Source organism: Asterias rubens, chromosome 6 (genome assembly GCF_902459465.1).
Source record: "Asterias rubens chromosome 6, eAstRub1.3, whole genome shotgun sequence".
NCBI classification, from domain to species: Eukaryota; Metazoa; Echinodermata; class Asteroidea; order Forcipulatida; family Asteriidae; genus Asterias; species Asterias rubens.
Window position 1 is genome coordinate 4,551,434 of NC_047067.1, and position 13,502 is coordinate 4,564,935.

General features: G+C 37.7%; 1 protein-coding gene across 1 annotated transcript; it reads left to right on the forward strand.

Moving 5' to 3' along the window:
• The first annotated feature begins 1,617 nt into the window (after positions 1 to 1,617).
• Positions 1,618 to 11,771, forward strand: LOC117291609 (zinc finger protein 652-like). Its single transcript, XM_033773428.1, has 6 exons — positions 1,618 to 1,809; positions 3,778 to 4,193; positions 5,218 to 5,325; positions 6,697 to 6,913; positions 8,063 to 8,337; positions 8,775 to 11,771. The coding sequence occupies exons 1-6, from the start codon at positions 1,774 to 1,776 to the stop codon at positions 10,066 to 10,068; spliced, it is 2,346 nt and encodes a 781-aa protein (XP_033629319.1). The 5' UTR covers positions 1,618 to 1,773; the 3' UTR covers positions 10,069 to 11,771.
• The last annotated feature ends 1,731 nt before the right edge of the window (positions 11,772 to 13,502 follow it).

Genomic DNA, 13,502 nt, shown 5'->3' on the forward strand with positions numbered 1-13,502 from the left:
CATGGAACAATATTTCAGGAGAAGTCTTTTACCATTACCTTCTGTAAACCCTGTAAGTTATTTGTAAATCTGTGAACTTTTTTTTTGTTTCTGTTCCGAAAGTGTATGATGGCTTTAAGACAGTTTTATCTTATATTGGTGTAAGGGTAAATCAATTAACTTTTTAAATAATTTTTACTTTCCAACTCTGTCTCTGATTAGCTTTTAGGTTAAAAATAATGACATTGTCTGTTGCTAATCACCAAAAACCATGTGTAACTATGACAACTATTAAGGAAAAGACGTCATTTTATGAAGAATTATTAGGTTTCAATAAACATCATTCAACAAGGTTATAATCATGGTATATTGTTACAACAGCAAGCTTTATAATCACTGAGCTTTCTGATTGACTTTTAAAAACAAATCCACCTTCAAACTTCAAGCTTGTCTCAAAACTTTTGATTTCTTGTAAGAATAATTCTTGCCACCTTTTGGGGTAACCTACACATAGGGTATTTTTAATGTTTCAATGTTTTTATGGGAATTGACATTGTTGCTAGTTAGTATGATAGTAGATGCTTTGTGAGACAAAAAAATCTCAATAAAACTGCAGTTTATTAAAGTAAAAGTATTGTAACTCAAGTAATTAAAACTGTCCTTTCATCAAAAACTTGTTTTTGTTTTCTGGGTATGTTTATTCAACGATGACATCATTTGAACCTGTGCTTGGACAGAAAGGAAGTCATCCACTGCATTTAGGAGTGTTTTTTGGGTTTGTTTTTTTGGCCAACAGCAACCAGGGCCAAATTTCATGCTCAAAAAATTGCTCAGCATGAATTTTTTCCTTGATAAAAGGATTACCAAGTACCAACCAAATTTCCAGGTTACTTTCAGGATAAGCAAACAACACCTGAATACCAGTAACAATTAGCAATATGCCACAAATGGAAATTTGTTCGGTAATAGTAATCCTATTTTTGTCAAGAAAGAAATTTCATGCTAAGCAAATTTGTGTGCTTAGCAGCTCTATCAAATTGGGTCCAGTATGCATGTCTGAGCTTCAATCTTATGGCTCTCCGACCAAACCGTAAATGAGTTGTTTGGTATTGAGAAGATGGCAGATCAAGTCTTAGAAGAACAACCTGCTCACCGCTGCATTTTTTGTTTTAAGCACCTGGTCAGTTTATGCTTATTTTGCCTAAATTGTCTGAGAGCTAACCGGTGTTATTTTAGCCTTTGAGAAAGACTCTGCTAGGACGTCGTAACGTCAGGACATTAACTATTTTTTGCAGATTTGTTTTTCATCAGCTCATGTGTTTTACATGGTGAAATAAGCAAAGGAGTTAGACCAAAACAAAACGGTTGGCTCATACCAGCGCATGGGTTCATTTTGCACCTGGGCCCATCCATGGGGAACTGCTAAATTATTGCTTAACAATTTCCTGCTAAGCAGAAATGAGCAGGATATCAGTCACAATTGTACATGTAACATTGTGGCTTGGCTGGTAACCATATAGTCTGGTAAGCAAAATTTTATTGTGCTTAGCTTTAGAAATTGGGCCCTGGATCTAAACCGCCCCGCCCACTTCCTGCATCCCTTTATTGGCGCTGTAATCTCTTGAGGGCGCTCTTTGAGGTGATTGACGGGGAAATAATTGATGTCCCAAGCAATGTCATGTCGATCTTGTCGAATGAAGAATTTGATAAATTTTCTACTTTTGGATGCTGAACTGCAAAGCTAATCGACACTACATTGTGTGAGGAGTCACAAATTACCCGTCTGATTGTAACATGGATGCTGAACAGACGAACGAAATGACAGAAAAGGTGGGTGTTTTTTAACATCTCGTCTCGGTCTCGGGCTCAGCTCACTCGATCCCGAGTCGAGTTCTGTAAAAAAGAAAGTGGGCAATAAATAGTAAGGGTACCTACCGGTCAACTCGGTCCCAAGCCAACTCGGTCCCAGTCAACTCGGTCCCAAGCCAACTCGGTCCCAAGTCAACTCAGTCCCAAGTCAACGCGGTCCCAAGTCAACTCGGTCCCAAGACAGGGAAGCTTGCACGGGCGGGAGGGTTATAATTTAAACAAACATTAATTTCCTTTTTTATATTATTTTAATATTAAATGTAAGTTACTCAAAAAACCATCAAAGAGGATTCAATTATTAATGTTTGTCAATTAATGAATTGTTGGGGGATAACTTTCCGTATGGCGCCACCACTTTTTCACTAATTTTTACAAAAAAGGATATATATCAATCAGGTAAATTAGATACTATATTATTTTATTTCGAATGAAAAAGTGGTGGCGCCATACGGAAACTTTTCCTTGTTGAGAGCCATACAGAAAACAATACTCTGGTTGAAAGCAAAGAGACATTTGAAGATTTTTTTTTTTTTTTTTTGGCCAACACAATTGGTTATTTTCAATAATTTCAAATCCAATTTTCCTCATGTGCTGAGTTCCTCCAATCATAAAAACTAATTTTCTAAAAGGGAAGATTTCATTAGTACAAATCAGGTACCATTTTGTGAATGTTGAATATAGAAACAAATGGGTCGCAATTGAAGGCATCGAATATTATACCCCGAACATCGCTGCACACTTATCCCGTTTCATGTACAAAGTCAAAGGACATTAATAGTTATTTTTTTTTTAAACATACAATTACTTCCCGTCAACCATACGGACCGAGTTGACTTGGGACCGAGTTGACTTGGGGCCGAGTTGACTTGGGACCGAGTTGACTTGGGACCGAGTTGACTGGGACCGAGTTGACTGGGACCGAGTTGACTTGGGACCGAGTTGACTCATAAGCAATAAATACACGTACGCAATATTTTAGCGATGGCATAGCAATCTGATTCTGTAGCTGTCATCATGTTACACTCGAATTCGACCTTGGTCTCAATATAGACATAATGGAGGTAGAATTGTAGGCTACTGTACTGCATGACGGGAAAGAAATGAAAATAATAAAGTCAGAAAGAACCCCTTTTTTGTAATAGTTCATTCGATTCAGCATCATACATGTTGTTCAGTAGGGATAACTTTCCGTGTGGTGCCACCACTTTTTCGCTCATTTTTACAAAAAGGGACATCTCATTGAGGTTAATTAGATACTATGTTATTTCATATCGAATGAAAAAGTGGTGGCACCATACGGAAATTTTTCCCCAGTGTTTACCGTTTCATTCATGATCAGACCATCACGACATTCAGTGGTCAAACTGTTGTTGCTGTGCTGTGGACAGTGCGTGACTGACATTGCCATTGGCTCAATATGGTTTCTTACTCTCACTCTCGTCTCAGTCAAAGTTTTTACTTTGGTTTGGTTTGGATACTAATTTATGTCACGCACGGGTTTGGGTTTACACTTTACAAACCCAATTTTTTAAGAACACATACCCAGTCAGTGTACATTTATTTAGCAGTGCTTTGGTTAGTTGCGATATCAGGAGGAGGTTTCCCCCCCCCCCCCCCCCATGTTTTGTAGAACTACAACAATGTGTTAAGAAACAAGGGAGCAGGAGCTACGTTACTAACTTTAGTTTCTTTACACATTGTTGTAGTATGTTTTGGGTAGATGTCCGAATTGTAAGAAATTGCGGCAAATATGTGGTACAATAAATTAATCTTAGGACTTCCCACTTTCCCCATAAAAATGGTACCTGATTTGTACTAATGAAATCTTCCCTTTTAGAAAATTAGTTTTTATGATTGGAGGAACTCAGCACATGAGGAAAATTGGATTTGAAATTATTTTGTAAACTTAATTTCCTGTCATTCTAATAGGAGCCTGAGATCGAGAGGGAGTCACAATATGACTCTGACAGCATCCTGACAGAAACAACAAGTGTACTTCAAGAACTACTAGACAAGCTTGATGTCCATACGGCAGCATCCCAACCACCAGCATCCAGTGAAGAAACATCCCAATACAATTCAATGCCCTGCACGTCGCAGGATACACCTTCGTCACCAACTGCTGAGGTCGACCCTGATCACAGACAGACACACCAGCAGAGGTATGGCGACCCTTTTGATGTCCAGGTGCCTTCCTTGGTATCGCTTCCCAACGAGGGGGAGAGGTGGGCAAGACTGAGGAACCAATTGATTGGATCACCTTATTTCGAGCCCTACTTAAGGAAGACTGAAGAGCCGTCCGCGTGGAGTATCGATGAGGCATTTGTGAGCTATTGTCTAGACAGGTTAGTCTTTTATTTTTTATATATTTATGTGAACATTCAGGTCAGACTGCACGAAATCTCAAATCTCAACAATTCTTTTATTTGTTTTATTTTTATGTTGAAAATTTAAAAAAAACATGAATTAAGAATGTTTACTTAGCTTCTTGGAATACTATTCTTAAATTTATCTGAATCTGAAAGGTTTGACATTTTTTATTGTGTGTCCATTATGAAACTACTCTGTTTTTACACAGTATGCGAGTTTTAGTTAAAGCTTTGAAATCTGTGGCGGTGGGGTGTTCAAGTTTGCAGATAATCCCAAATGTCATTCATTTTCAATTCCTTCCCATACAATGTCATAGGTATACAGTACATGTACATGTAGAAGGATGAGAAACTGAGATTGTGTCTTATTTTAGCCTTTCTTAAGTCTGCTTGGTTAACAAGGAGCTGTTCTGACTTTCTTATGTACATAGTTGTTCTAATGTTTGTCTGTCCATAGGTTAGGGAACAAAAGCATCTGTCTTTGCCTTATACCTAAATGTTGTCATTATGTTCTGCTTATTATTGAATCATTGTTTATTTAATTAATTTTATACCATGCTTTTGTAATGAAGACATAAATGTGTATTATGTATGGAATGACAGCGTTGAAATAATTGTTACTGAATTGAATTGAAATATTGAAAAAGGAGCTGATGGCTCTCTTATGTGTCTGCCTGGTGAAAAGGGAGCTGTTGTGACTTTCTTACATCTTCCTTGTAAAACAAAAGGGTTGTCAATATTTTATTTTTGTGAACATTTGAAGAAATTATGCTTTTTGATATACATGTAATTCTCAAGTGTCTCTAAGGATACTGTACCTAGCTCCCGGAGTTGCAGAAATGCCATCATTTCATCATGCCTCCTAAACTTGGCTTCCTTGTTCTGTTATTTTAAACCTTCTTTTTCTGAATTCATAACAGGGTGTTTTACATGGAGATCTATCTCCTAAAATACCAATTGATACATTTGGATGACAATGATTTGTTTAATTTCTTTTCAGCATAGAGGGGGTTCTGAACCCAGAAGCTATCATGGCCACTGAATCAACACAACTCAAGACTGTGAAGAAAACAACAAGGAGAAAAGGGAAACCACAAAAATATGAGAGGTACGTACATGTACACCATGTGTACACTGAGTAAATGTTTTGCTGTCTGTGTGTTTCTTAATGTCTTATGAGAGGTTATTGTGGAATTTGTATGAGACGTCAGATGTGTAAGCTCCTCCCTTTTATGGATTACTGACTTGTTGCCATACCTATCTGTGGGGTTATTTAATGTGCATCCTTCTCCAAAACTCCTTGCTCATTGTTGTTAGCAAATGTACCACCTTCATTTCAGTTTTACTATCATATTATTATTTTCGCCCAATTTACTCCTCTTTGAGTTAATATATTTGTCTTTGCTTTTGTGATCATTTGCTGTAATTTATTTCCCTTAGTATTTGTCAGGCAGTTTCAAAACAAGCTTGTTTTGGATTCTGTAAATGCCCCTATATTGGTATGCTCTGTATCCATTACATTATATATTTTTCATTTCATATTCATTATTATTTTTCCTGACCAGTTCTTGGCCAAGTTTTGGAGGTTTGTTTTGTTTTTAGGCTTAGCAGAAAAAGATTGCTATAACTAATTTGTTTTCTGAGCTAAAATTCCAGTTGCAGCTGTGTAAGCTGACACGGCAGTGTGGCTGGTAACTTGTAAAGCGAAACTTTGCTTAATTCTAAGCAGATTGATTGTGCTCTATGAGATGGGCCCGATTTCAAACAGTTGCTTAAAAGCACAAAAAGATTCTGAGCACAACAAATTTAAGCTTACCAGAATAAGATTACCAGCCAATTTACCATGTCACATGTACCATTTGTGACTGGTATCCTGCTCATTTCTGCTTAGCAGTGAGTTGGTGAGTCTTATGCATCTTATTTTGTTTTTTATTGGTTATATTTTATCGTGTATAGATAGGGATACTTTTTATTGTTGAACCAATGTTTTTAAAGGCAGTGGACACTATCGGTAATTGTCAAAGATTAGCCCTCACAGTTACATGTAATGTATCTCAACATATGCATAAAATAACAAACCTGTGAAAATTTGAGCTCAATCGGTCATCAAACTTGCAAGATAATAATGAAAAAGTTGTGTGCGTTTAGATGGTTGATTTCGAGACCTCAAGTTCTAATTTTGAAGTCTCGAAATCAAATTCGTAGAAAATTACTTCTTTCTCGAAAACTATGGCACTTCAGAGGGAGCCTTTCTCACAATGTTTTATACCATCAACCTCAAGAAAGGTTTTATGCTAATAATTATTTTGAGTAATTACCAATAGTAACCACTGCCTTTAATGTGCTTTTAATGTATTTTAATCTATCATTGTTTTAGTTTGATAACTAGTATTTGTAAAAGCAGTATTTTCTGCTGGAAGTAGCTTCGTGAAGTAAGGCCATGGTTGTAATGTGATTGTTCTGATGTCTTTAATAACAGAGTAAAGGACAAACCGTTCGATGATTCTCCGCTGCCACCTTCCAGAAAGAGGAAGAGTCTCCAGAATGGAATGTCACTCAACACCGAGCATCAATCACTGTCAGTCACTGATAGTAATGTCATGTCAATCAGCGATGAGTTAGAGGAAGACGATTTCTTTGCCATGGATGACAATCCCAGTGATCTGGATTACCAACCGGTACCCATCATACGATATGTAAGTTTTTTTTATTGAGATGTCTCGTACAAGTGATCTGGGCCCAATTTCATGGCTTTGCTGACCGCCGATTTCTGTGCTTACGATCACCATTCGGCGCTTACTTGCTGTCTGCGCTAACCGTGTAAGCGTAGAATACTTAGTAACAGGGAGTACACACCCATACAACCCCTAAATACACCTTTTCAAGATGTATTTCTTTAGTTCATAGTTTTGTTGCTCTCCATTTTGATTTATTGTATATTTTCCCTAATTGCTATTATGCTTTCTTTTCACTGAATTTGAATGTATTGTTTTGTTCACATTGTCTCTGTGGACCAGTCTCTTACAAATGCATATTCTTATTATTATCAATATCCTTGTACTTGCTTGTGCATTTGTCATTTGATTTGTTGATTTGTTTCATGTTTGTTGATTTGTTTACTGGCTGTTTGTAGGTCCTAGCTCTATGGTATAATGTTACTAGTGAATCTTTTTGTGCACCTTGTGTGCCATTATAGGCAGATTTGTGTGCTATAGAAATCCTTAATTAATATTATTGTTATTACTTTCCAATTTGCTATTTTCTCATATATCAATCTTCTGATTATATATTATGCACATATGGAATGAGGTCAACAGTGCTCTTCTATTCACCCAAGGGACTGTTTGAAACCAGAAAAGGGTCCTATTTCTGAGGTCAAAGGCTGAGGGAAATAACTCCCTTCTCTGACCATGCGCAGGGCCAAGGGAGGATAGACATGCACTATTGACTGAATTATGCCAGTCCATAGTATTTTATAACTCACTGGTTGCCATTGAATGGCCCTGCCAGGACGGATAACACAACACTCATGATGCATAACTTTTCTTGCAATATGATGTGTGTGTTTCTTGATTTCCTAAATGCCTCCTTGTTTATTAATCTTTTTTTTTTTCTTTTTTTTTTTTTCTTTTTTAAAGTGTTTACTTTTAATATACCATTTATATTCTTATTAATGTTTAATTTGTATGTATTATGTGTTGTAGGCCTACCGTACTGTTTTGTAATTCAGCCAGTAGCCTGCAATGAGCAGTTTTCAATAAATCATAGAACTATAACAATAAAAGTAAGAAGAAGATTTTGTTACTCCGTTATCTTATCATCTCATTGATTTTTTACCTTCCCAGCCCAAGCGAAGACGTAAAAGTCTTCCAAGGACCATCAAAAACAGCAGGGTATCATCAAAAACACCAACAACACCAAAAACAACAACTCCGAAACCCAAGAAACGTATTGAAACTGACAAACTCCTTACCAAAAAGAAGGCCCCCGCAAAGAAGAAGAAGAGGGCTAAGAAGGTTCCCAAGCCCGAGCAGAATGGACCGCCACGTAAAAGAGGACGCCCCAAAAAAGTGATTTCAGAAAGCCAAAAGGCAACTCTGAAGGCTGAGAAAGCGTCCAAGTAAGTTATTGCCTTTTATGATGCAGTATTCATGAAAATTAATCTGGACCCTCAGTTAAAAAATAAAATCACTCGTTTATAAAAGCTCTACCTTCATTTACTGATGGCGATATTTTCCTGTAGAGTTTTATTTCAAGTCAATACATCCTCTTTCCCAACAGCACATTTTGTAAAAAGAACTTGACACGGAGGTAGTGAATGATGATCTGTGCATTCAATATTTTAAAGTGAAACATTCACATATGTTTTAAGATTTATTTCATGAACAATTATCTTCCCCATGAATCAATTTTAGCCAAAATGTCTTTCTCCTTCAAAGAGTAATCAATTAGAACAATTTCCTGCAAAAAAATTCACTTTGTTTTAATGTCTTAAATAACATCATTTGCTTCATTTTATAAAGGTTTTTTTTATATATATTTTTTTGTTATGTACAGGCAGTATGTCCGCATGGAAGTTAGGCTCCAGAGGCTACCAAAGATGTACGAGTGTAAAACATGCTTTGAGCAGTTTCCAGAGGCAGAGGACATCAAGAATCATTTCTTTAGTGTCCATCGACGGGAGAGTATTCCATTTCCATCTCAGTTAACCAACCCCGAGGGCGTAGGAGGGACCAGCACCGAAGCAGGAGTAACTGATCCTGACAGCCAGTTAACGGACATCACCAAGTTAGCCACTCTCCTCAGGCAGTGTCCCAAATGCAAGAAGTTTGTTGACAACATGACCGTCCACAAACGAGAACATCGGGAGAGAAACTTCATCTGCGAAGAGTGCGGCAAGGGCTTCACCGAGAATCAGATCCTGCAAAAACATCGCAAGATACACGAGATGGACCGCACCGGGGATCGCTACAAGTGTGAGGTGTGCGACAAGACGTACCGCTTTTCGCAGAACCTTCGCAGTCACATGCTGTACCACGGCGGCGAGAAGACCTTCATCTGCGACCACTGCGGGAAATCTTTCTACACCAATAACAGACTGATTATCCACTCGGCGATACACATGAAGGAAAAGCCTTATAAGTGCAGCGAGTGCGGTCGTGGTTTCTCACAGAAGAGTAACATGCAGAAACATGAACGTGTCCACACCGGGGTGAAGCCATACCAGTGTGAGCTCTGCATGGAGTCCTTCAACCATAAAGTGAGTTTGAAGAACCATAAAAAGAAGCACCACGGCATCGACTGGTGGAAGGATGTTGGAAGGCCTAAGCCGATCACAACCAAACGAGCCAAGGATCCAACACCACCACAAGGTGTGATTGTTAACAGAGAGCTACAATTAACAGGCCAAGCAAAACAGAACACTGTACAGCTCCCGAAAGAACAACCTGTGAATAATATGGAGAACCAATGGAAGGGCAGAACCGTACCAATACCCCTCGAACGGGAAAACAATGCAGTCGGTCACTGGCGAGATGACCGACAACCCGTCAGAGAAATAGAGCAGGTGGAGAGCCAGTGGCATCGCCAAGAAAATGAAATGCCCATAGATCATCATAACCAACCGGAGGAGCCTGTGAGGTTACAGAACTTGCAGCCAGCGGGCAACCAGTGGAAGGGCGGTAATGTTCCATCATTGGAGAGACAGGGACAACCGGGGGACCCTGGAATGGCAGCATTCTTCTACCCGTCTACCTATCTTCAAGGATACCCATCGGGATACCCTGGAATGCCTGTTATACCTTTAAATTCAGAGACGTCTGGTCATCCCGCTACCAGGCCTTCCTATTGAATCTTAACAAAATAAAATATTGTGAGGGGTCGCCCACAATTATCAACATTTTCGCAGGCGTACAAACCATACACTTTATCAATACCCCCCCCCCCCCTATCCTAAAAGTGTACCAAAAAAAACACTCTACACTATTCTGCAAGTTAACCCTGTTTATTATGAGCACGGATATGAAATGTATAAAGAACATACACAAGTTGAACAAATACCCTCCCTACACATGTAATTTCCTGCTCAGAAGACCCAGCTTATCTGACTTACGAAATGTAAATTAAACACACATAAACACTGCATCATATCTATTTATGCAAAAAGGGTTTGTTTGACATTTTTTTCAGTAATGAAAGCGTCTTGCAGGCATCAACCCCCTCCTTCCAGCATACACCCAGGGTGCGGTTTATACGCTTGTGAAAAAAGTATTGATAATTGTGAACGTCCTCTACATGTAAGTTACTCATGCAACTGTTGAACATTTTGTCACCTGCCTCTTTTTTAGAAATGTCCTCAGACATTCCTCAACTTCTTGTTATCTCTCGTCCAAAAGTCCTGTTAACGAAGGGATTTTGTAGTGTACTTCATCGGTAAATGCAACAGAAGCTTTTTCCATTTGACGTTTTATTACATGATTTTATGCAAACACTACATGAATAGCAAGCCAGAGATTTCAAAACGGAGTTTTGAATTCTTGATCAATTTGTTTAACAAACAAAACATTAAATGATATAGGGGCAACGATTTTATAACGAGACTTTTTAATTTGTTGGAATCATGTTTTTCTTTTAAAAAGAGATTTGAATTGAATGCTTTATCAATTTGTTGTGAAAAGAGCAAACAAACAAAACATGAATTGCTAGGTTTGGTGCAACAAGTTTGTATCAAGACTTTTGACTTTGTTGAAATCATGTCTTTCTGTGTATGCCACAAGGTTTGATTTCTCTTGATGTACAAAACCAGTTGCAAGTCTGTGTGTTATGGCCTGTTTCGAAACGATGGCTCCGTCCTCTCATCTGAAGCCCTGAGCATGTCTGCAAAACACGCGATTGTTAAAACCATCGCGGGCCAAGCAAGCCTGAGCCGAATCCAGAGCCGAAGCCGTGGGTTTGAAAAGGACCCAAGATTTCATGATACATTTTTTGTTTCTGGTTTATTGTATGCAATGCATTAATATAGCAATGTTTTACTGAACATTTAGACCTTTAAAAATGTCTCGTCAATAACGTCCGTGTAAAGCAATAGGCCTTTAGAAAACATATGTAAATTAGTCATTACCTCTAGCGCACTAGATCACATGTTTTTTAATTTTTTGTGTATAACTTTTACACATAATTGACCGTTTTACTCATGTATCTTTACCAACTTTCTTATATGTTTTGCCTTATTAAGAAACTATTTAAATTGTAGCAAGGCGTTTTTATTTTGTTTGTTAGTTCAGTCTTGAGCAAAAAGCTTTTACTAGAAAAAAAAAACATTTGTATTTTTGTAACTGTAGTTGTGCACAAGTTATATATAACAACTAGAGGGCACACTGGTGATGCTGCTTGCACAAACGCGACGGTACCGCAAGGAGACACGCGCGCGCCATTCTGTACGTGGAATATGAATTACAGGTTGGAGTTTGTTGAATGCTACGCGATGCTGTTTTTTTTTCAACTTACAAAATGGCCGCACAAACACACGCTGTGCAATGCCTGTTTTTCAACTTAGAAAATGGCCGCCTGCACGCATGCCGGGTCGCGTATATAGGCCAGTGCGCCCTCTAGTTCTTATATATAACTCTATGGGCTAAAGTTAGTTTGTTGCATTGTAGTTCCAATCCCTTTCTTATCCGAGCTCAAAAAACTTCCCAATGGTTACCTCTCATATCACCAAGGATGAAAGTGGGAGAGTGATCTTCTCATGTTTGTTCAGCTCTATGTGTCCCTATCAGGTTGCCACTGATTTTAAAAGTAGAAGGAACTTGGCTAGTTTGAATGCTTAGATAATCTTCCAGCTAAGGAAACTCGGGAAACTCCTACAAGGGGATATAAGCGCTAAGCTGGCAACAGCTAATCTCTCTCATACAGACATTGGTGTGTCATACTGCACAAACCATGAAAATTTGTTTCAGTGACTAGACAACAATACTTATTCTTATCATTGTAAAATCAGCGGTAAACTTGGTAGTTGTAAGCAATGATAATGTAGGGCGTTGACACTTGGCTTAAAATTGCTCATGCGTGACTTAAATTATATCTGTATTCAAGAAAGACTTCAAAACTTTAGGTGTTACAAAACTGTTTAAATGAACAGTACAACATTAGTTTTGCTAACAAACCAAGTGCTGGCAGTGTGAAGCAATTAAGGCCACATACATCTTATCTGAAAAACCTGTAGAAGTTTGAGATCAATTGGCCATCTGGGTCACGAGAAAATAGTGAAAATCAATTTAACATTTTGCATGACATCGATGCAAAAAAATATATATATGAAACACTCACCGAGTTTTGAAATCCAAAAGCGAAATTAGATTTTTTATTTCTCATCAAATATGACATTTCAAATATGACATTTCGGACATAAAATTTCAAGGGATGTTTTCTACTACCATCATCATTAGACCATTTTAAGTAAATCTGTGATCTTCACGATTTGTTGTCTTACCAGATCTGTAGTGTTTGTTTAAGGGGAATTGACAATAATTGGTAATTACAGCTGTTGATAGTATAACTAAAACACTGTGAGAAACGGCTCCCTTTGAAGTAACGTAGTTTTTGAGAAAGAAGTAATTTTCCAGATTTGATTTCGAGACCTCAGAATAAGATTTTGAGGTCTAGAAATCAAGCATCTGAAACAACACAACTTCGGTGACAAGGGTGTTTTTTTTTTCTTTCATTATTATCTCGCAACTTCGACGACCAACAGAGTGCAAATTTTCACAGGTTTATTATGTATGAGTATGTTGAGATACACCAAGTGAGAAGATTGGCCTTTGACAATTACTTAAGGTGTCAAATGTCTCTAAGCTTAAACTTTTTTAATAATACAACAAATGAAACAAAGAATTTGACATCAAACTAACAATTTTTTTTTAATGCACTTAAATTTTATTTAATTTACAAACTGTAATTAACAAACTATCGAACAATGCCTTAAAAATTTCTCAAAAAAAACCCAGCAGACAGTAACAAAATGAAAGCAAATGTAATCCATTCGACAAGAGTACTAAAACTTTGTTTGGTATGCCATTTTGGTGTCAAACATGTATGTAATAACCAATATTTTTCACACACATTTTTCAGGGGATACCTCTGTCCTTTTAGAAAGGAATTTTAAAACAATACCACTAGATTTTTTCACTTTGGATATCATGCAAGTAGAAATTAACTTCACGTTTTGAATTTTGAGTAATGGGTGCATTTATTCAATGACAGAGCTTTTGCAGTGATGTTGAACCA

What these genes read in the sequence shown, in the direction of transcription:
- LOC117291609 (XM_033773428.1), top strand. Translation starts at nt 1,774, where the DNA reads ATGGATGCTGAACAGACGAACGAAATGACAGAAAAG. An exon ending in GTGAGCTATTGTCTAGACAG is followed by an intron (nt 4,194 to 5,217) that starts GTTAGTCTTTTA and finishes ATTTCTTTTCAG; the next exon opens with CATAGAGGGGGTTCTGAACC. An exon ending in AAGGCTGAGAAAGCGTCCAA is followed by an intron (nt 8,338 to 8,774) that starts GTAAGTTATTGC and finishes TGTTATGTACAG; the next exon opens with GCAGTATGTCCGCATGGAAG.